Source organism: Miscanthus floridulus, chromosome 18, assembly GCF_019320115.1.
Source record: "Miscanthus floridulus cultivar M001 chromosome 18, ASM1932011v1, whole genome shotgun sequence".
Lineage (NCBI taxonomy): Eukaryota > Viridiplantae > Streptophyta > Magnoliopsida > Poales > Poaceae > Miscanthus > Miscanthus floridulus.
The window spans coordinates 103531786-103555100 of NC_089597.1; the positions used below are offsets into that span (position 1 = coordinate 103531786).

Here is a 23315-nt window from a genome sequence, read left to right on the forward strand (position 1 = left end):
TTCTCCGATTCACCCAAGGCCCCGCGCCGCACAGCCTCTAACGAGGTGCTGACTCTCTGCCTCACCGAGCCCCCCTCGCCTGAGGCCCCCTCGCCCGAGGCCCCGCGCCACGAAGCCTCGGACGAGGTACTGATTCTCCGACTCGCTCGAGGCCGGCTCGGTAAATGACTCCGCCACGACCGCCTCGACTGACTTCTCTGACAAAACATCACGTCCAATTAACGCGTCCAACCACTCCCGCAACGTCAGCCGCACATCGGCGCAGTACAGTGGAGTGGCCGACGGGACGGGAGTCACATCGACGCCATGCAGTCAGGGACAGGACTGGGCAGGGGTTACCGGCCGCTGTGCTCGGCACTGTGCCCATAACTGACGCTACCTAACTCCTGCTCCGAGGACAGCGTGGCGTGGAGAGTCAGGTCCAGGTACCTGTAGCCTCGGAATCAGTGTACAGGACCAACTGCTCCCTCCGAGCCTCAGCCATCCGCTTCGGGGTCTCGGCAGCCTCAGGATTCGCGCCCGCCGAGCCCCCCACGATGGTTTGGCCTCTGCACCGACCGAGCCTCGACTCTCTAGGCTGTCGACATACAGCCACCGGCACGTCGTCCGCCATGCCCTGCATCAAGCTATCACTGGAGCTCCCACGTCGCACAGAATCGGGCGTGATCGGTGCGTCGCTCCAGTGCATCAAGGACAAGACCGCTCCGTCGACCATGCCGCCACAGTGGCAAGCTACAGGGCTTAGATACGCCACCTCCGCTCACAAGACGCTGCGTAGCGAACACATGTATCGCCCCTGTCCCCCCTTCGACTATAAAAGGGAGTGACCAGAGCCGCTTCTAGGCATCGGACGAACTCATGGTTTCACGAACTCACGCATAGACACACGCACAAGCATCGTACAACGCTCTGTAATACGCACGCTTCCTCGCTGCCTGAGATCAACATCTCAAGCAGCCCACGCCGCTCCACGCAGAGACCTGGGACTAGCTCCCTCTCTCGCCCAGCTTGTAACCCCCCTACTACAAGCACCTCGGTGCAAGGAATACAAGATCGCTCTCTCAGACTGGACGTAGGGCACCGATCGCCCAAACCAGTATAAACCTTATGTCTCTTTGCATCACCATCCGGGATTAGGGGCACGCAGTTCAAATTCACTAGCCGGTTGAGGACCCCCCGGTTCCAAAACACCGACATATGTTGACTTAAATTTTGAAAATTTTCTAATCATCTTTCTTAAATTTTTGAATCAGCTATTGAATAGGGTGTACATAAAAATGTGTTTTAACAAATTTATCATACATGTTAGACATAGCATACAAATTCAAGAATAAGGTGTAAAATTGGTTTGATTAAAATCATAGTTAAAACAAATCAGTAGCCAGAAAATTAGTTAGTAGTTAGTAAAATGGATTAGCAAGCAATCACTTCATTTAGGGCATTCATTATTTTGTCTTTGAGCACAAACACACCCCCATCTCACTGTCCACAGCTGATCCAAATGCATAGCACAGAGGGAAACCTCTTGAAGCCGGCCTTATCACAAGCTCCCCTCCACTTTCTTTCTCTCTCTTATCTTCTCCTTTCTCTTCCTTGCTATGCGATTGCTAGATTCCCTTTCTCGAGCCTGTTCGCTTGAACTTATTAGCCAGCTTATCAGCAAGAATCTACAGTATTTTTCTCTCACAGCAAAACAACTTCAGCCGACTTATCAGCCGGCTTTAATACCAGCCGAACAGGCCCTAGTGACGACGGGAGCATTGTGCGCGTCAACGACTCCTATGGCTTGCCACATTAGGTGACCCCTCCGTGTATTACTCCTCTACAAGGCGATGACGTCCCTCCATTTCACGCCCCCTAGAGATGACCATGCATGCTTCACCCCGTGCTCTGCCTCTTTGTCGTTGACCTAGAGGTCTAAGTGTTAAACTATTCTACTCACAAGGTCATAGATCTAGCTGGGTACTTCTTGTAAATGAATTGCATGTCCTAGTACATGAACTAGACAGAGATTAGAGGGAGTAGTGCTAGGTTACCGACCATCGTAGGCCTTCGATCCAGAGGCGTCTGCCATGGGCGTTGTGTCGGTGTCTGCGCTAGGGCAGCGACGGTCGGTGAAGACGGTGTCGGTGATGAGCAGTGGTGACCAGCGGTGAAGACCGATGGTGGCGCAGTGCAGTGATGGAGGTGTTTCCCGTCACTGGTTGCGCCCCTCACTAGATCGGGTTTAGGGTTTGTCGATCGGGAGCTTGGCTTAGGTGAACCTCGTGCTTAGAGCCGCCGGCCCCCACCTCTATTTATTGCACAGTGTGACAGGGGCTCTCCAGCCATAGTGGGTTGGGCGCCCCCGATCAGGACGCGGATCAAAGGCCCAACTGGGCCGTTAGGTCCAGTTTAGGATTAGAGATCAATCTAGCACTAAGCACCGCCGCTGACGAGGTGGTGTGCCAGGTGGATGAGCGGTATGAGGCTAAAAACCTCGCATCTCGCCTCCAAAGAAGCCTTGCGCGACGTCCTCGTCCGTTGTGGCTGCCCCATGGGCACGAATTCGGCTGGCATGGTGCTCCTGTCTCTGTCGCGCTAGTCCAGATCCGGAGCCTACATGTACAATAGCACGATGACATGGAAAAGAAGCTTGGTCAGGGGAGCGAACGATGACACTCCCATCTCCACCCTCCACCACTGCACAGGTGGTTTAATTTCTCATTTGAACCACATGTGAAAATCGTTTTCAACAAGATTCAAATGGAAAGGTTATCTTTGTCATTAGCAATTATATTTTTGGTGAGATGGTAAAGAAGGTGATGCAAAGGGGGAAGGTATGGTTACTACTTAAAAAGTCCCATAACTTATGACATTGGGGCTTGGCCTAGGCGCCAAAATCATTATTTATGTACATCTTTGTAGCTGATTTGTACAAACGACTCTTCACTAACCACCAATGTGTTTTTTAGCGGTGGTGGTGTCTGTGAGATTATTTCTTTATTTTTTTAAAAAAAACTCTGATTCTAACAGCTTAGGACCTGTTTAGATCCATCACTTGGTACTATGGAACCTTGCCAAGCAAGGATATAGAGAGAAGTTGCTTATTTGGATTTCCTGCCAGGGTATCTCGCGACCCGTACGAGCAATGATTTTCTTTCTAGCAAGGGAGAGCCAAAATGGCTCTCCTGACCTGGCAAGGCTGGGCGAGGCAAGTCTAGTGAGGCGAGGCGAGGCTGCAAAAGGAAACAAGCATGCCTTAATTATTATTATTGCCTTGCATCGTCACCACTTTATTTCCCCGTCAGTTTAATTTGTTACAGTTGAGTCCAATCTCCATGACGCCATCGCTCATCAGTTCAGGATTCCAGCAGCCTTGTACGAGTCGATGGTGTCCCTAAGAGTTTCCTCCACCGCCCTGAACTTCCACCCCAGCGCCAGCAGCCTCTTGGAGCTGACTCCCCTGTCGTATTCCATCTGAACAAACCTGCAAATGGTCGTCGGCAAATCGTGAGTTACAGAGGGATTTTAACTTGATGTGAGCCATCAGGTTTCGTTCTCACTTCCTGGGGTAGTGCAGCTTCAGGTCTGGGTGCAGGCTGTGGACGAGGCCGACCGTTTCAGACACCTTCATTGCGTGCGCGCTACAGATGTATCGCCGGCCAGATGCCTCCGGTGTCTCGTACGTCAGGACGAGAGCGTCTGCGACGTCGCGCACGTCCACCATGTTCCTCCTCTTCTCATCGGTGTTTTCTCCTGCGCAGTAACTAGTGACCAATGTGTTCTACCAGCCTGGAATATATGTAGATGTTCAGCAATATGCAGACAAAGGTAGATCGAGCAACTGACCTTTCAGGTATGCCACGAAACGCATGCTGGTGGCGTTCACCGTCGGCTGCAGCAGCGGACCCAGAACCCACGGGGGACAGACGGTGACCACGTCCATCCCGGTCCTCTCGCCGTATGCCAGCGCCTCGCGTTCGGCCACCGTCTTGGAAACGCAGTACCAGTTCTGATAGGCATGGTGACGAACTCTCAGTTAGTCAGAGAGGCGAGTCAAAGATTAAGAGACTCATGCAGTCATGCATGGCTCAACATAAGCAGGAGAGCCCAGCGATTTGTCATATGGCTGCTAAAAATTATTGGATAGAGTGCCATAGGTGATGCAGCTAGCACGTGCTCCACCTTAGTGGCTCTGCAGTAGTCCTCGTCCGACCAGCAGTCTTCGTCGACGACGGCGCCATCGGGGATGTTGGGGTTCGCGATCACCGCGGCGACCGACGACACCACCACGACGCGGCGGACGTTGGCCGCGCGGCTAGCCTCGAGCACGTTCTGCGTGCCGGTCACCGCCGGAGCCAGGACCTCCACCTGCACGCAAGTCACATATATGCATGGATCAGGCCGGAGCAGATGAAAGAATCTGCGACTATTCTTCTTTTGATATGAAGATTTGAAGCGCTGTTACATCGGGGTTCGTGGGCTCGACGGCCGGGACGGGGCTGGCGACGTGGAAGACGCCGTCGCAGCCAGCAATGGCCGCGGCGACGCTGGCACGGTCCAGCAAATCGGCCTTGAACAGCCGCAGGCGCTCCCCGGCGCCGTCCAGCGCCATCAGGTGCGCGTTCTTGGGATCACCTGTGTCGCAAATTGTTTGGTTTGATCCGATCAATCGCATGCAGAAAAACCGAGATCGATCTGTCGGCAGAGAGTGCGCGCGGCGCCCTGAATCGATCAAGGGGACCAGATCGGTAGAGCAGGAGCTTACTCGGGTCGCGAACAGTGCCGTGCACGAGGTAGTCGCCTCGGGAGAGGAGGAGCTGCACGAGCCACGAGGCGACGAAGCCCCCGGCGCCCGTCACGCACACCGTCTTCATCGTCCTCGCCTTGCCCGCGTCGCCGTCCATGGCTGGCCTGTGGCCTCTCTCCTCCCCAGCCACCGCTATATACCAGCAGTCCAGCACACGGTGGCTGCGCCTGCCGTCACGTGTTGCCGCACGTGGCTTATGAACACTGACAAGTGTACCGTGGTTCCAGTTCAGAGACTGACACTCGTGCGGCATGGGGGCCGTGCATGTTGGGACCGGACCGAAGTTGGTTGGGTTACGTTATCCACTCTGGGCCTGAGCGTCAAAACAAAAATTCTCTGACACGCAACCACGCCACCCATGCTTAGTCCACGGTCGGCCCATGCTACGGCCCACATCAATCTTTGCTACACATATTCTGACGTGCAAGGCTGCAAGCTGTCAAGGTGCGTACATGTATCATAGCCTAGTTTTTTAAACCCAAAACAAATCGGTTGTAGGAGAAGAAAAAAGACTAAGGCCACGTTGGATACGCACGGAATGACTTCCCGAAACCGTTCCTAGCCAGAACGCTTATACAACTTGTATATAGGCCTAGCTAGAAACGAACAAGGCCTAAAAGAATTTGAGCTCTGTACATAGGATGTTCAATATAGATTTTAAATCATTTTAGGAAATGAGTGTGGGTACGTGCTTTCGCAAGGACTAGTCACCAATCCATGCTCTCATATGTACTAAATTTTCGGAAATGCTCCTACACTGGCATCCGGCTTGTTTCCTTCGTGTCGGACGCTTTTTTAACAGGATCATAATTTTATACGGCTTGCCAACGGTCCAATCTTCAAATTTCTCTCCCATGCCGTTGCTCGTCTCCCTCACGTGTTTTCTCGTATCCTTGATGATGACGCGGTTGCTCGTCTCCTTGACGTCGCTGACCGCCTTACTCCCTCACTGCCTGCTTTCCTCCCTCACAGCCCCACCCGCCCCGAGCCCGTGCTTGTTCTTCCTTCGCCGCTACACCCGCTCGCCTTCCTACCTTGCCTCCATGGTGGCAAAGTGGATCTAAGTGGACACCTCTATGGTAGGTGTTTTTCGCCTATGAAATCCTCCATCGTCAGGTGTCTCTCTACGATGGACTACACACTAGAGGTGTGGCCTTGTTAGCGACATGCTCCTCCATGGTGGCCGAGCTCCTTCATAGGCAAGCGCAACCGGATCCGCACTCTATGGTGGGTTATGTTGTAGTATGTGATATGTTGCAACGGCCAATCTTGGATGCTACATGTTTTATGGCACTCAGCATAAAATTGGATTTTGCGGTGTTGTAACGGTCAATTTGAGATGTTGTAACAGTTGATTTGAGATGTTGCAACAGTCAATTTGAGATGTTGCAACGGTCGATTTGAGATGTTGCAACATGTTTTTCTGGATGTTGCAATTGTCGATTTAAGATGTTACAACATGTGTTTTTTGGATGTTACAATTGTCGATTTAAGATGTTGCAACATGTGTTTTTTGGATGTTGCAACAGTCGATTTGAGATGTTGCAAGATGTTTTTTTTAATGTTGCAACAGTCGATTTAAGATGTTGCAACATGTTTTTTTAGATGTTGCAACTGTAGATTTAAGATGTTGCAACATGTTTTTTTTATGTTACATGAGGTTTCAGTAAGTTGCAAATCTTTGTTCTTGAATGTTGCAAACAATGATTAACGTCTGATCCATTTGTCTCTCTTTCCATCACTCTCCCTCACGTACGGCATGGTGCGGTGTCTGCAAGCGCTATAGCAAGCGTAACCACCATTACCGAGGTTTACTATTGCATCACAGGAGAAAGGAGGGAGCCGGAAAGGGAATGAGCGCCGGGGTGGGATGGGTAGAGTGAAAGCCTCTGGATCTGAACGGAACAAGCGCAGCGGAAGCCTCTGGATCCGAAAGGGAAGAAGCGCCGGGGTGGAACGGGTAGAGCAGAAGCATCCAGATCGATTGCTTATATTTGGACGTCCGGGCGCTTGTATTTTCCCTAAATTTTAGAAGACATAATAAGCATTAGTTACTACTCTCTCCGTCCACGAAAGAATACAACTACGAGGTTTATGTAAGTCAAAATAGTTTAAGTTTGATTAAGTTTGTAATAAATAGTATTAACATTTGTGTCTTCGATAAGTTTACTATGTACTACAAACAATAATAATTAAACTTGATGTCCAGCCGAAGCAATCATTTTGGCAAAATATCTTGATCTCTGAAGACCGAATTGTAATTATGTTTGCCTCTTTAATCTAATCTTCTGGTGTATCATGAACATTATCCCTCGCTGGCTCCTTTGCTTTGCATTCTCCTCACGTAGACAATCAGGGCGGCATGAGTACGGCTTCTGGACTTCTAATTAATCCACATACGATTCCTATAAATAGTCAGCCTAGTTCGTTTCGGCTGAAACGATTGTGGATTATAAGCCAGAAGTACTGCTGGCTAGTTTGATGTGAGAGAAAAATACTATTGCAACTTATAATCCACCATCGTATAAGCCGAAACGAATAGGCGCTGAGTACAACACAAAAAACGTACAGCACTTGAACTCCACAGTCCATATAAGACGTCCTCCCCCCTTGTTTTAGCACTTAGAAGCAATTTACAGATACTCAACTAGCTCAAATAATTGGGCCAAATGATCTTCTCTGTAAATTATTAATGATAGATAACGCTGTCCGATAATCAAAATATTGCATTTATGGCTAAATATTCTGAAAGTCAAGTTTGGCTATCTGATGTTCAAACAAAATATAACTAAGCCAAATTTGAGTATCAACAACAACAACTTCGATTTTCAAGATGCGAAGGTTATACAGAACAGGGCACTGTTTGTTCAATCCAGGACACCTGCTGCCTTGAAGGATTCAACGCTGTCCCTGAGGGTCTCCTCGAACGTCCTGAATTTCCAGCCCAGCGCCTCCAGCTTCTTGGAGCTGAATAAAGGCTCATCGCTCACTTGCACGAACCTGCCATGCATTTGCCTTGGATCAAAACGCTATGTAGCAGCTTGCGGCTTTTAAGCACTGATAGCTTGATTACTAGTACAAAGTATGTATATAATCTTGTAGTATGTTTCTGCTTACTTGGTGGCATGATTGTAGGCAGGGTACCAGTTCTTCAGCAGCGCTATGGCATCAGACACCTGCCTTGCATTTGCATCGCAGATGTACCGTCCAGACGCCTCCGGAGTCTCGTACACCAGGAGCAGAGCATCGGCGACGTCGCGAACATCCACGAAGTTCCTCAGCTTCAGTTTCACCTCACGATCTCCTGCAGGAGCGGTTACAGTTACAGGACTCGTCTGGATGTACTCAAAGCGGCTAAGATTTCAGTTCAGAGTTTCAGACTTCGAGAGCACAGCAAAGTGAGGGGATAATTCTTAGTACCTTTCAAGCAGTCGACTATGATGGAGCTGCTTGCGTTCACTGTCGACTGCAGCAAGGGACCGATCACCAGGGATGGGCAGACTGACACCACATCTAGTCCGGTTCTCTTGGCAGTAATCAAATGCCTCCAGCTCTGCCAGTGTCTTGGAAAGACAATACCAATTCTGCAGAGGAACGACAGAAATGTCATGGCTGTTTGTGAAATCTATTTATACTTTGTCTAGAAGGAGAGGATTAAGGTCAACACAAATGTAATTGGTTGTTTACAATCGGTCCTAAGTATATGTGAGCGAAACACCCGGTGCAAATCATCGAATTTCCTCGAGTTGAGGGATGACAGGAACAGGGTGCATGTGAAGCTTTTGCTGTCACCTGAGTGGTTCTGCAGAATTCGACATCAGACCAGCAGGCTTCGTCCATGACCTCGTTCTGGGGCCAGCCAGGGTTCACCATCACGGCGGCCACGGACGACACCACGACGACCCTCTTGACCTTGGCCTCGGAGCACGCCTTGAGGACGTTCATGGTGCCCGTCACGGCCGGAGCGAGCAGCTCTCCCTGCAGAACGTACGGACTCACTGAGGAAGCCGAGGGAAGAAAAAGGGCAGCAGCAGGAAGGGCGAGCTGAGGTGAGGTGTGGTGGTGCCTCGGGGTCAGTGACTCGGTTGGTGACGGGGACCGGGGACGCGACGTGGAAGACGCCGTCGCAGCCGGCGATGGTCGCCGCCACGCTGCCGTAGTCCAGCAAGTCGGCCCTGAACAGGCGCAGCCGGTCCGCGGCACCGTCCATCGCCGCCAGGTGCGCGTTCTTGGCGTCGCCTGCGCGCCACGCACAGCACAGAACGATCATCCACACGTACGCACGCACACGCCAGTTCACCAGGAGCAAGAAGACAAGCAGTGCAGTGATTTCGTACCCGGATCACGGACGGTGCCATGGACCACGTAGCGGCCGCCGGCGAGGAGGCGCTCGACGAGCCACGAGGCCACGAAGCCTCCCGCGCCGGTCACGCACACCGCCGTCCTCGTCCTCCCTGCTGCGCCTTCCATTGGTACCGATCACGACGACCTACGGGGGCTCGTCTTGTTTCCTTGGACTGATTCGGGTGTCGAGAGGATTAATACAGTACTTGTTTGTTATTAAATATACGGCCGGCCGATTGGGTGATGCTCCTATTGACCTCGTGCAAATTGTGGCGGTTGACAATTTGGCGCTAGTCGACGTCCCGATTCCTGAACTGCGAGGATATGGCACACGGGTTGGGCAGAGAACTCAGGGGATCTTATGTGCATATAGTACTCTGTGCACCACAATGCACACGGTGACAAAGTTTGGGTCGGTTTGGTATAACTCAGCTTTATTAGTGAAGTAGGTTTTTTTATTTTGGTTCTATAAAGTAATTTCACTAGTGAAGCTAAAACTACTTTGAAAAAACGTATGATAAAATAAAACAACTTTTTAGGGAAGATAGTAGAGAGAGCCTAAAAAAACTCATACGATGGTACAGACTCTAAATTTTTAGGGACAAAACTATAACTAGGTACGAAAACGAATCGGATCGGATCGGTAATGCCTCTCTTATATTCTAATATGTTTTTCTTTGTCGGTTTCCGGATCAGAGCAGATAATACATAAACGCGGATGCAGATTTTCCAGATGTCGGAACTGGTACAAATATGGAGTGAAATAATTGTATACGAATTTAAATAGTCGAGTAATATGTGCATGCGTGTCAAGAATTAATTTTGTAAAGAGCCAATAACGAGTAGTAGACAATAGTCATACATTGATTTCAAGTTGTGGCTATCGCACCGACTACAATTAGCATTAGTAAGTATCCTCACTTATAAATGATAAGTTATTAGCTAATATGTAAACTAGCAAGATCTCAATTCAACATCTATAACTTCAAACCCTAAATTCTAAACCCTAAACCCTGGGTGCGGCGACGGCCTGCCCCAAAGGTGCGTGGACCCTAGGCACGATGGCGTCGCACGGCCTGGGAGCAGCCGCGGTCGCCTGGGATCCCGATCTGGAAAGTTGCCATTTTTTCACGGTGGAACTGGTTTCTGGAGAAAGGTGAGATGGGAGTGAGGGTTTGGGGGGCGGAGGACGTGTTTTTTGTTGATTTATTAGGACGCACACTCGAGCACACTAGGGTTTGAGCCCGCGGGGAGGAAATTTTAGGCGTGTTCATGATCAAGGCCAAAGCCGAGCGTGGTCGACATGGCTCGATCCATGATGAAGGCCAAAGGCATGCCGGCAAGGTTCTGGGGTGAGGCGGTGACCACAGGGGCGTTCATCCTCAACTGCGCTCCGACCAAGGCCCTAACGGTGTGGGGGTATGGCCCCTGGTATCCTCAAGACAAGACATGGGCCGCACCATCAGAGGTGGCCCCGCCCACAAGATCAAGGCGTGCACGGCGCTGCTCGGCGTGCACCACAAGACATTGTATAGTACCAAATAGGATACTTACCTTGTAACCCTGCCCCTCCAGACTATATAAGGAGAGGCAAGGGTTCCCTAGTGGACAAGATCTATCTACTACATCTCAATACAATACACCAAAGACACATAACGTAGGGTATTACGTCGATCAGATGGCCCGAACCTGTCTAAATCGCTGTCTCTGCGCCTTGTGTCACCATCCGGTTCCTGATTACGCGCACCCCCACCGACAAATCTACCATTGTAGAAGAGGAGTTAGGCAGGGGGATCCTCTATCCCCTCTTCTGCGCCTTGTGTCACCATCCGGTTCCTGATTACGCGCACCCCCAGAAAGGTTTTGGGCAAAAATGCGTGGCTTGGTTGAAGCTTATTTTTTCTTCTGGCACCTCTTCTGTTCTACTAAATGGTGCTCCTGGTAAGGTCTTCCATTGTAGAAGAGGAGTTAGGCAGGGGGATCCTCTATCCCCTCTTCTGTTTGTGCTTGCTGCAGATTTATTACAATCAGTTCTCAACAGGGCAAAGGAGCAAGGGTTGCTCAATCTCCCAATCCCTCTTCTGTATACTAATGACTTCCCAATCCTTCAGTATGCTGATGACACTCTTATCTTTATGGAAGGATGTGCTAGACAATTGTTTGTGATGAAAGCCCTTCTAAACACTTTTGCTGATTCTACTGGTCTAAAGGTGAACTTCTCCAAGTCAATGCTAGTTCCAATTAATCTCTCGGAGGAAAGGCTTCAACATCTTGCTGCCACCTTTGGCTGCTCCACTGGTAGTCTGCCTTTCACCTACTTGGGGCTCCCTTTGGGTTCTTCTAAACCAAGGGTTCAGGACTTCTTGCCTTTGGTGACTAGATGTGAAAGGAGGCTGGTCAGCACCTCCCTTTTTCTTTCTCAAGCTAGGAAGCTTCAGATGACCAACTCTGTCTTCACATCCCTTCCCATGTTTTTCATGAGCACTTTCCATCTTTATTCCACTGTCAGGGAGCAAATTGACAAATACAGAAAGCACTGTCTTTGGAGAGGGTCTAAAGAAAACAATAGAATCAATGCTAAGGCTGCTTGGCCCATGGTGACCAAGTCAAAAGAAGAAGGTGTACTTGGGGTGCTGGACCTCAAAACCCAAAATGAGGCTCTACTCCTAAAAAACTTTCACAAGTTTTACAACAGAGCTGACATCCCCTGGGTGCATCTTATCTGGGAAAAATATTATAGTAATGGTAGACTCCCTAATCATGTCAAGAAAGGATCATTCTGGTGGAAAGATGTCTTGAAATTGTTGGATAAGTTCAAAAGCATGGCCTCAGTTTCAGTGACAGATGGTGCTTCTTGCCTTCTCTGGAATGATTGCTGGATGGGTCAACCACTAAGATTAACCTTTGCTGAATTGTTCTCTTTTGCCAAGAAAGCCTCTCCTTTCACTCCAATGTGCAGCCTCAGTTACTAGCACCTCTAGTTTGTTCAGCCTTTCTCTTTCAACAGAAGCATTTGCACAATTTCAGCAGCTCGAAATCATCCTACAAAACCTTCAGCTGTCTGATGGTGTTGACACTTGGATGTATATTTGGGGCAGTTCCATTTTCACCTCCAAGAAAGCTTACTGTCAGCTGCGTGGAAGATGTTGGTCACACCAAATTTATAAATGGATTTGGAAATCCTCTTGCCAGCATAAGCACAAGGTCTTCTTCTGATTATTCACTAACGACAGGCTGAGCACCGTAACATTTTGAGGAGGAAGCACATGCACCTTCCTTCTTACAGTTGTATGCTTTGTTCTTCGAATTTTGAGGAAACTGTTCAGCATCTTTTTTGGAATGTGAAATGGCTCAAGACTGCTGGAATCTTGTTGGCATCACAGTTAATTTAGATCTAGACCCTTTGTAGATCTTTGAGAGCTTCAAAATGCAGCTAAATGTCAGTTTCTATATGGAAGTTATCATCATTATGAGTTGGAGTATCTGGAATATTAGGAATGATGCCATTTTCAGAGGACTCCCTGTTACCATTCAAAGGGCTTCAGCTGTTTTCAAGAGGACTTTTGCATTGCTCCTGTGGAGGGCTAAAAAGAAATACTTTCCTTCAATTGAATTATGGCTAGAGCAATATCTGTAATTGTCTTAATCTTCTTTGTTTCTTTTGTTTTCCTGATTTTCTCTCCGCCTCCTGCCTTCCATGTAACCTCTTGTAAATCTTTTTTTTTTGTTAACCTCCTTGGTTACTTTAATAAATTTTTAGTAGGGGCTTCCCAAGTCCCTCCTGTCCCTCAAAAAAGCATCCCTATCATTGTCGCTCGACAATCGACATCAATGAGTATATGCAGTTTCCCCTACAAAGGTTTTAACCAAAATCGATCTAGCTAGCACCAAAGCACAAGCAGCATCCCTACCATTGTCACTCGATAAATCGACATCCAGTGACTATATGTACTTTCTGTACAAAGGTTTCTTTTCGCAAACACGTAGGAAAAACTGTGTCATTATGTCAAAGGAGAGAAATAGCTTTGGTTATGACTTACTATAGACGCAACAAAAAAACAAATCGGTTAATAAAACGTGCGCGTGGCGCACACAAAAGGGTTTGTTTAGAGAGGGATTAAGGGCATGTTTGTTTCCGGGCCTCACTTTGCCCCTCCACGCCACACAAACGGCTGCCACAAAAGTAAGGCTGTTTTTATTTGATTGACAAGTTAGTTGTGGTGTGTGATAAAATTCTCAACTCATTCACGTATCAATTCTCGCCACAACTGTGGCGTCCATTTTCTTTGGCTCGTCTGCAGCGGCGCTACAACCAACGTGGCATGTGTAGGTGGTAGAGATGGCATTGGCCCCCAACCGCCTATTCCCTGTGGAGCATTCTCCTATTTGGAGACGGGGATGAGACTAATTTAATCCGTACATGAATTGAAATGGAAAAAATCTGGTCCTTGTCGGGGTTCGTGGAGACGGGTCCAAGTTCCCGTGTTTCCCGCGTACCTGCCCAACAAACTCAGTCTTAGTTGATGGAGAACCAAACAGGCTCTAAGTCCATCTATGTGGGTCATCCAAGTACCATCGATCCAACTATATATATATATATATATATATATATATATATATATATATATATATATATATAGATGAAACATGGGTAACACATTACTAATATCAAATTTCCCAGAGGGCACGCATGCAAAAGGGTTCAAGTTGGTTTGTGACCTCAGTGGTTCTGCAGAGGTTGACGTCAGACCAGCAACTTTCGTCCATGACCTTGCACTCGTCCCACTCAGGCTTTATCATCACTGCCGAGAGAGACGACACCACGACGACCCTCTTGACCTCGGCCTCGGAGCACGCCCTGAGGGCGTTCATGGTGCCCGTCACGGCAGGAGCAAGCAACTCGACCTGCAACAAAATACGGAGACGTACGGTGACTGTCTGCCTGATGGAGATCGCACGAAGGCAGATGCATGACGAGAGGCAGAGGGGAGAAAGGGCGAGTGCTGGTGCCTCGGGGTCGGTGAGGGCATAGTCGGGGACGGGGCAGGCCACATGGAAGACGCCGTCACAGCCTGCGATGGCCGCCGCCACGCTGCCGTAGTCGAGCAGGTCGGCCTTGAACAGCCGCAGCCGCTCCGCGGCGCCGTCCAGCCCCGGCAGGTGCGCGTTCTTGGCGTCGCCTGCGCACGAATCGATGGTCATATCATATACACACTCGCTCAGTCGCTCTAGCTCCTCACGAGAACAATAACTGAGGACGGTGGCGTGGATCCTGTATCTATCAACGAGTTACCGGGATCGCGGACGGTGCGGGGGACCACGTATCGGCCGCCGGCGAGGAGGCGCTCGACGAGGCACGAGGCCACGAACCCCCCCGCGCCGGTCACGCACACCGTCTTCATCGTCGTTCCCCCGCCTGCTGCCTTCATTGCTACGGTAGGACGCACGATAGCCTTTGCTTGTATATATCAGGCAAATTTACCTTTCCTTATAATTCGTAATGATATTGAGCTAGGAATGCGCTGGAGCTACTTTAGGAATTAATTCGACAACAAAATTTTGCTGCTTTTCTTTAGTTATATTATATTTTAATACGATTGTACAGTACAGAACGTTGCTTGCAGATACTGCGCTCGTGCCATCTTGTACAGTGTATACTTCATACGTGTACGACAAGCATAGCGCATGCTGGGTGCATGCGTATATACGACAAAAGGGGAACCTGTTCCTGTGTGTTGAGGGACAGCGCCTAAGACCCGGACATGCTAACCGCCGTCGCTGACCAAGTCCAGAGCGCAGGTCACCACGCGCCCCAGTACGCGCCCCCGCGCCCACGATGTACACTAGCACGCAGTGCGGTTGCCCATTCAGCAGCCATTGTTGTAACATGTATTTATACATCAGAGATCAATGGAAAACACTGTTGGCTCTCTAATTCCCTTTCTACATGGTATCAGCAAGCTCAGGGTTGATCCCTCGCTGCATCGCCGTCTTCTTCCTCTCTTCTTCCTCTCCTGCGGCTGTCGCCATGCCAACCATGGACGACAATCCCCTCTTCGGTCTCGGCTCTTCTGACTCCGACGACACCTCTGAAGTCTCCTTCACCTCCTCTGTCGGCGACGATCCCCCTGCCACCACGCCTCCCACCACAGTCCTTCAAACCGTCAACATCAAATCTCACATTCCCGTTGTTCTCCGAGCTCGCCACGCCGAACTACGACGAATGGCGGTGCTTCTTCGACGCCTTCCTCGGCAAGTTCGGCCTCACCTCCCACGTCTCATCTCCGCCAACCAGCCGACCAGCGCCATGATCCCGACTGGCAGTGTGGTTGATCAGTGCATCTTGAGTTGGCTATACAACTCCATCGCCAAGGACGTGCGCGACATCGTGCGCCATCCGAAGGCGACCGCGTACCGCGTCTGGGGCGCCATCCACGATCAATTCCGCGACAACGAGCTCCATCGCGCAGTCTATCTGGAGACGGAGTTTCGGAACATGGTCCAGGGCGATATGGACATCACCCAGTACACCGGACGACTCAAGCAGGCTCCGACGTCGGCCAGCCTGTGCGGGAGACGAGCCAAGTCCTGAACATGCTGCGCTGGCCTGAGCTCCAAGTATCGCCACGCCATCCCCACCATCACCGCCAGGCAGCCGCCCCACACCTTCCTCTCGGCGCGCTCCTACCTTCTTCTGGAAGAGCGCTACGACAAGGAGCATGCCAAGACGGTGGCACTAGCACGCTCTGCTCGCCACTGGTGGACCGCGTCCCGCCGCACCCACCGCCACCGAAGGCGGATCAAGCTCTACTCCAGCTGGCAACTCTGGCTCCACTGCGCCGACAACCGTCGCCAAGCCACCATCTTCTGCTCACGGTGCGTCAAACCGCTTCGACAACAGCCGCGGTCGTGGCCGCGACTCATCTCCAGGCGGCTTCTCCTCCCCAAGGCTACCAACGGCCTGGACGCCCAGATTCAATCCGTGGACTGGCATGGTGCAGGCATGGCCCATGCCATTCCGTGCCCCAGGAGCTGGCGTGCTCGGCCCGCGCCCCGGCACATCACCACATCAGGCTTACTTCGCCGGATCTGGCGTCACTCCGCCACCACCCTCCAGTGGATCCGTGGAACCATCAGGCCTTGCTCGCCGCACTGAACGCGACAAATTCCACAGCAGCTGCTCCTCAACCGGCCGAATGGTTCATGGACACCGGCGCTTCTTCCCACATGTCTTCCAACGCTGGTAATCTCACCTCTTCCCACCTAGTTTACAATTCCCCTTCTATTGTCGTCGGCAACGGCGCCACGCTGCCGGTGACTCATCATGCTTCCACACATATCCCCACTGCTCGATCCCCACTTTCCCTCCCTAATGTTCTTGTCTCTCCATCACTTGTTAAGAATCTGATTTCAGTTCGTTCCTTAACTCGTGACAATAATGTCTCTGTGGAGTTTGACGCTTTCGGTTTCTCTGTCAAGGATCTTCCAACTCGTTCGGTGATCCTCCGCTGTAATAGCGACGGCGAGCTATACCCTCTGGCCTCATCTACGCCGGAGGCCCTGACCGCCACCTCCACGCCCACTGTCGAGCTCTGGCATCAGCGTTTAGGCCACCCCGGAAGGCACACGCTGTAGCAGACTCTTCCTCGCCTTGAGTTCATCTCCACCAAGCCATCCACTTGTGAAGCCTATCAGCTTGGCAAGCATGTGTGTTTACCTTTTTCAGACTCTAGTTCAGTTAGCTATGTCCCATTTCAGATTGTTCATGCTGATGTTTGGACCTCTCCAGTGTCTAGTTTCTCTGGCTTCAAGTATTACCTTGTGTTGATTGATGATCTTACACACTATGTCTGGACTTTTCCATTACGCAACAAGTCTGATGTTTTTTCAGTGCCTCATTGCATTTCATGCTTATGTTCATACTCAGTTTCAGTTACCTGTCATTGCATTCCAAACTAACAATGGGAAAGAGTTCGATAATTTAGCCTTTCAGCGTCATCTTGAACACCATGGTGCCACCTTGCGCATATCTTGTCCTTACACTTCATCTCAAAATGGCAAAGCTGAGCGCATCATTAGAACACTGAATGACTGTGTTCGTAGTCTTCTCATTCATGCTGGCTTGCCTGATGCATATTGGGTGGAGGCGCTGTCCACGGCAACCCATCTTCTGAATCGTCAGTCCCTGTCGGGCCACTGGTCAGACGACTCCATTTCAGCTTCTTCTCGGCGCTCCACCATCCTACATTCATCTAAGGGTTTTCGGGTGCCTGTGCTATCCCAATCAGGCTTCAACAGCACCGCATAAGCTCCACGCTCGATCCACGCCGTGTGTTCTTCTCGGTTACCCGACTGATCACCGTGGATACCGATGTCTTGATCTGCAAACACGCCGTGTCATCACATCTCGCCATGTTGTTTTTGATGAAACCCAGTTCCCCTTTCGTTCTGAATCTCAGCGTCGTCAGACGACAATAGCCGGACCGGCTACAGTAACTGACGAGCCTATCATTCTTCAACAGAGCGCACCTCACCCACCACCTCCTCCTCTTGCTTCACCTCCTGCTTCACTATCGCCTGTTGCATCTGGTGCCACACCCACTCATTCCTGCACCATCCTCCGGTGCTTCAATTCCCGCTCCATCACTGTCCAACAGTCCTGTTCTCGACGCCGTACCCGCGGCGTCGGCCCAAGGTCACCAAATGCAGACTCGTTCCAAGGTAGGCATCTTCAAGCCCAACCCACGGTATGCTATGCACGCAGGCGACTCATCCGCCGTGCCTGTCATCTCTCCACTTCCTGCTACAGCTTCGGACTGCTCTCAAAGATCCTAACTGGAGGGCAGCCATGGAGCTTGAGTTTGATGCGCTCCAGCGCAACAGAACTTGGCGCCTTGTGGATCGTCCACCGGGTGCCAATGTTGTCAGTGGCAAATGGGTGTTCCAGTCATAAGCTCAATCCTAACGGCTCTCTAGAGCGTTACAAGGCGCGGTGGGTGGTTCGCGGATTCACCCAACGAGCAGGGATTGATTTCAGTGAAACCTTCTCGCCTGTCGTCAAGCCAGCCACTATTCGTACTGTCCTCGCCATCGCAGCATCTAACCAGTGGCCAACGAAGCAACTCGATGTCTCTAATGCATTCCTCCATGGTCATCTCAATGAGCATGTTCTCTGTCAGCAGCCCACGGGCTTCATCGATGCTGATCGCCCTGACGCTGTCTGTCTGCTCGACAAATCCTTATATGGACTCCGTCAGGCACCGCGGGTGTGGTTCACTCGGTTCGCCGGGTTTGTCACCAAGATCGGATTCAAAGCAACCCGATCTGACTCATCCCTTTCCGTCCTTCGTCGTGGCACGGACATCGCATATCTCCTACTCTACGTCGATGACATTGTGCTCACTGGGTCCAGCTCGGCCTTGCTCCAGCACATTGTCGACTGCCTCCGTGCCGAATTCGCCGTCAAGGACATGGGGGCGCTTGCGCTTCTTCCTCGGGATCGACGTCAAGCGCACCAAGGACGGGTTCTACCTCTCCCAAGAGCGGTACGCAGAAGACATCCTTGATCGCGGCGGGATGACGAACTGCAAACCTGCCTCAACACCAATCGAAGCCAAGAACAAGCTCGCCGCCGACGGACCACCAACAGACGACGCGACGTCATACCGCAGTTTGGCAGGCGCGCTCCTAGTTCTTAACGATGACGCGGCCTGACATAGCCTTCGCCATCCAGCAAGCCTGCCTCCACATGCATGATCCCCGCGCACCGCACATGGCGCTACTCAAGCGTATACTGTGGTACGTCCGCGGCACGACGTCGCACGGTCTCCAGCTTCGCGCCTCCTCCGACCTCAGCGTCACCGCGTACTCAGACAGCGGACTGGGCGGGCTGCCCAGACACTCGGCGATCAACGTCGGGATTCTGCGTCTATCTCGGTGACTCCCTCGTCTCCTGGTCATCCAAGCGGCAGCCCACCGTGTCAAGATCAAGCGCGGAGGCCGAGTATTCGGGCGGTGGCGAACGCAGCTGCGGAATGCATTTGGTTACGACAGCTGCTCGACGAACTCCATTGTGGCATCAACAAGGCGACGGTTGTGTTCTGCGACAACATATCCGCAGTATACATGTCCTCGAATCCCGTTCACCACAAGCGCACCAAGCACATTGAGCTCGACATTCATTTTGTCCGAGAACGAGTTCAACTGGGCGAACTGCGCGTCCTCCACGTTCCAACAGGTGAACAGTTCGCCGACGTCATGACGAAAGGTCTGCCGACGGCGTCGTTCGAAAACTTCCGCTCCAGTCTTTGTGTGCTGCCGATCACCCATCAGACTGCGGGGGGGTGTTGAGGGACAGCGCCAAGACCGGACATGCTAACCGCCGTCGCTGACCAAGTCCAGAGCGCGGTCACCACGCGCCCCAGTACGCGCCCCCGCGCCCACGATGTACACTAGCACGCAGTGCGGTTGCCCATTCAGCAGCCATTGTTGTAACATGTATTTATACATCAGAGATCAATGGAAAACACTGTTGGCTCTCTAATTCCCTTTCTACACTGTGGGCGCCCGGTTTTTTGCACATGTCCCTGAGCCTGAGCACGCCAGATTACGAGAAAGCATTATATCAGCAGTATTCAGTGGGACTTCAGTGTACATCTTTGTTGATATTGTTCGCTGGCGCATGCATCCATCCAAGAAAATAAAGTGCGAGCAAGATAGTGCAGAACCATCCCTTTGCTGGATATATTGTTAGAGATATTTTCCTTTTTGTATGTATGTACTCGTTGTACAGCTCATTGGATACATTACTTCCTAACATAGATTCTTTAGTTGTTGCATTAGCAAACAAAGCAACCTCTTATAAGGGCCTCGTGTACATATGGTGGGTTTACCTAATGCGGAGGCTCATATCCCGTGCAATTTTTTCCCTAGCAGATGAAACCGTCAGGGAAAATGGCTAATACCTTCAGGGACAGTCGTCAGTGACGGTTACCATCAGGGATATGCCGTCAGGGATAAACTGACGAGGAAAGTCCATCTTCCCTGATAGAAAACCGTCACCAATTGATTCCTGACGGTTACTTCGGCGTCGTTTTTTCCTTTGCACTCCCATACCCGCTCAAAAGACTGCGCCTACAAGCCAATAAGAACAAATTAAATGTTGGTCCAATCACTCAAATCATCTACTCCCTTGATGGAATCTACCTGCAAGAAGGTACGGACTGGAATTTTGATGGGAAAGGAAGGGGAAGCAAACAAGGTCGAGCACCACTACCCTAAAAGGCATGCAGATCTACGAGCTTCTTTTTATGTATGATTTGGAGAGATGAGGATGATTTGGTAGGGAGAGGGAGAGGAGAGGTAGGGTTGCCAGCGTTCTGTTGTAAGTACCTGCGACGGCGTGGCGGTCTTGGTGGCAGCATCAAGAAGTGAGAGCGGAGAGCGGCGACTGGCAGCGCCGGCGGCCAAACGAGTGTGGCAGCGGGTGTCAAAGGAGTTGGGCATGGGGACGCTGGTGTTCGGCATTAGGCCATCGGCGGCGAGGAACGAGAGGGGGCCAGTGCTTTTGCGAGGACAGAGGCAACACGGAGACGAACAGATTTGGGGGAGAACGAGATAAGTTGCGGCCGAGCAGAGGAGAGAATAAGGTTGGCAGAATTCTTTTTATCTCGTGCACTTCATACTTGAGCAGTCCACGCCTTTTTAGCCCTTGTCTCTGATATGTGGACCAGAAAGGGGATTGGAGCGCGCGCTGAGTTCTCAGAACCTTGTTTCGGGCGTGCGTATGGGTCCGCGACGGTGGCAAAAGTTTTCCAGTCAGTACGCTGGCAATGTAGGAGAAGGTGGATGTGCTCGTGACGGAGGTTGCAAAACGAGGGGGGTACTTGACGCCGACGAGGAAAAAATGGTTTCGGGTAGTGGCTCTCTTTGCCAGAGCTCCTGCCAAGAAATTTTGGAGCGAAGGACTCGTAGCTCTAGAAATATGTGGTTCTTTTTTTTAAAGGCATGGGGGACGAACGGTCCTCACCTCATTATATTACCACAGATTCCAGGCTTAGCGTGGGTGGAGGGATATGAATCCCGAATGTTGGCTTGGAGCCAGAGGTTACAACATGATTAAGCAGCAGGGGAGAGTAGTACATCCAAGCAATTGAGCTCCAAAAACTAGCTAGAACAGGAGAGTTTCGAGGCAAGCAACATTGCCATAGTCTTGCTGTGGATCTGCATGTAGCAACTAATCTATCCACGCTTGGAGCTAAACCCCGGAACACAACGTCATGGTGGTGCTTCCACAATTCCCAGCAGCACAGAGGAGAATGGTCGAGGTGGCTCTCCGTGGAACCCCATCCGGCACACCTAAGTTGTTTAGTTGAGCTCTTTTCTTTTTATTAATTAAATTATAGCAAAAATTGGAGATTCAAGGTTCTTAGTTTTAGCAAATTAACAAACTTCATATGGTAGATTTTTGGGCTCGAGCTATGCCACACAGAACTAAAAAAGCCACTCATGGGGCCAAATGCTTAGCATGCCTTAATAAAATAATTATTTTCCTAATCCTCGTACCATCAACCAGAAAGTTCCCTCGATCAAAACATACAGACAACAATACAACAACACAAAGGCCTTTCTTCCATCTCAAATGAATGAATTCTGACAAATCCTGACAAAGCCACTTCATCGGTTGTCCCTCTTTCCTATTTAGCTAGTCAAGGTCCGTAGCAGCATCCAAAGGATACTAAAATTTTGAACAAGTTCAATAAAAACTTCCTATTCCAAAACTTCTGAAATAATTTTAAAACCATTTAACCAATCTAGAAATCTCTAAATAGTTTCAAAGAAAATTTAACCCTATGTGACTCCGTGTCGTCTCTACGCATGGTGACTCGGGGCGACGCACCGCCGCTGAAGGGTCCTTCCTTGGCCTGCTCCTTGGCCGCTGTCACTCTCCGGCGAGCGGCGGCCACGGCCGCTGTGGCGCCTAAAAAGGCCGCCATCCACTGCCCTCCCCCTCCACTGCTCTCCCTCATCCTCTCTCCTTCCTGCAGCCTCTCTCTCCCCCTCCGGTTGGCGGGTGGCTAGCGGCGTGGCCTAAGCTCACCAAGGACGGATCCAGTGCCCTCCACCCTGGATCTACGACCTCTGAAACTCCATTGTCCGGCGCTCGCCCGGTTGTTTGGGGCCATGGAGGTGGCGGCAGGGCGTGCCGCACCAATCCAGCTTGCTCTTTGCACGGCTGCTGCATTGCGGCTAGCGGGGGACACACCCCTCTTGAGAGCTTGTGGCGGCAGTGGGGTCGGCAACGGCCGTGGCGGTCACCATGACGGCCTCCCATGTGGCGGCGTTCTGGGCGGCGGGCCTCGTGGTGTGCCTGGCGTTGGGCCAGGTAGGGCTTTTGGGCAGCCTCCCTGGCTCTATGGCCTAATATATTCTAGGTGAAACCTACCCTCCTTCTTGCTCAGGGTCTGCGGCGATGGCTTAGCTTGCGTCATTTACTTCCTTGGAGGCATCGTTCAAGATTTCGTTCGTCGTGTGTGCCTGTGTGTCACTCCCCTACTTGTGTGCTTCGTTCCAATGATGGTGACGTCTGCGGATGTCACTCCCCTTCATGAAGGCATCGTTAGGGCACTCCTGTGGCCAGGCCTCTGCTCCATCTTCCGCTTCTCTCGCCGGAGCTGCTCCTTGCTGTGTCATGCCTGTGTGTGTTTCAAGCTCCTCTTCGCAATAGTCTATCTAGCTGTAATGCTTGGTGTTGCCGCAGTCTTTTGGTTTTATGTAGCAGATGCTTTGCAAGCACAAACCAACTAGCCACCCCCTCTATTTATAAGCCCACAAGCCAAACTAACCATTGGCACCTTTACAAAGTTTATGCATGTCACAATCCGGTCATGACATGGTCATTTTCATAATCATCATAAGGATCATATGCATTTTAATCTCAATTTAAAAAACTACATTTGCACTAAATTGAATTTTCTGGGCGTTGCCATATTCCCGCAGACCGTCCGGTGCACCTCCGGACCGTTCATGAGAGCATGTTCACAAACTTAGCAATTTTCACAAATTTAGTGTCCCCGTGGACTGTCCGGCACACCCATATACCGCTCGTCAGATCACTTCATGCACAATAGTGAGCTATCTTCACTGGGGCATTCCTAGCCCCATCTATCAGCACAGTTGT

At 50.8% G+C, this 23315-nt stretch overlaps 2 protein-coding genes and 1 pseudogene across 2 annotated transcripts; all 3 read right to left on the reverse strand.

Moving 5' to 3' along the window:
* Positions 1 to 3336: 3336 nt before the first annotated feature.
* Positions 3337 to 4889, reverse strand: LOC136520508 (cinnamoyl-CoA reductase 1-like). The gene is made up of 6 exons (XM_066514049.1): positions 4751 to 4889; positions 4451 to 4620; positions 4168 to 4353; positions 3832 to 3994; positions 3546 to 3738; positions 3337 to 3469 (listed from the first exon to the last, which is right to left on the reverse strand). Exons 1-6 carry the CDS (start codon positions 4887 to 4889, stop codon positions 3337 to 3339), a joined length of 984 nt encoding a protein of 327 aa, XP_066370146.1.
* A 2517-nt stretch (positions 4890 to 7406) lies between these two features.
* On the reverse strand, positions 7407 to 9318 carry LOC136520507 (cinnamoyl-CoA reductase 1-like; annotated as a pseudogene).
* A 4486-nt stretch (positions 9319 to 13804) lies between these two features.
* LOC136524298 (cinnamoyl-CoA reductase 1-like) lies at positions 13805 to 14565 on the reverse strand. Its single transcript, XM_066517721.1, has 3 exons — positions 14430 to 14565; positions 14147 to 14316; positions 13805 to 14041 (listed from the first exon to the last, which is right to left on the reverse strand). Exons 1-3 carry the CDS (start codon positions 14563 to 14565, stop codon positions 13805 to 13807), a joined length of 543 nt encoding a protein of 180 aa, XP_066373818.1.
* Positions 14566 to 23315: the final 8750 nt, after the last annotated feature.

What these genes read in the sequence shown, in the direction of transcription:
- LOC136524298 (XM_066517721.1), bottom strand. Translation starts at nt 14,565, where the DNA reads ATGAAGGCAGCAGGCGGGGGAACGACGATGAAGACGGTGTGCGTGACC. An exon ending in CCGCACCGTCCGCGATCCCG is followed by an intron (nt 14,317 to 14,429) that starts GTAACTCGTTGA and finishes ATTCGTGCGCAG; the next exon opens with GCGACGCCAAGAACGCGCAC. An exon ending in ATGCCCTCACCGACCCCGAG is followed by an intron (nt 14,042 to 14,146) that starts GCACCAGCACTC and finishes ATTTTGTTGCAG; the next exon opens with GTCGAGTTGCTTGCTCCTGC.
- LOC136520508 (XM_066514049.1), bottom strand. Translation starts at nt 4,889, where the DNA reads ATGGACGGCGACGCGGGCAAGGCGAGGACGATGAAGACGGTGTGCGTG. An exon ending in ACTACTGCAGAGCCACTAAG is followed by an intron (nt 3,995 to 4,167) that starts GTGGAGCACGTG and finishes CATGCCTATCAG; the next exon opens with AACTGGTACTGCGTTTCCAA. An exon ending in AAGCTGCACTACCCCAGGAA is followed by an intron (nt 3,470 to 3,545) that starts GTGAGAACGAAA and finishes GACCATTTGCAG; the next exon opens with GTTTGTTCAGATGGAATACG.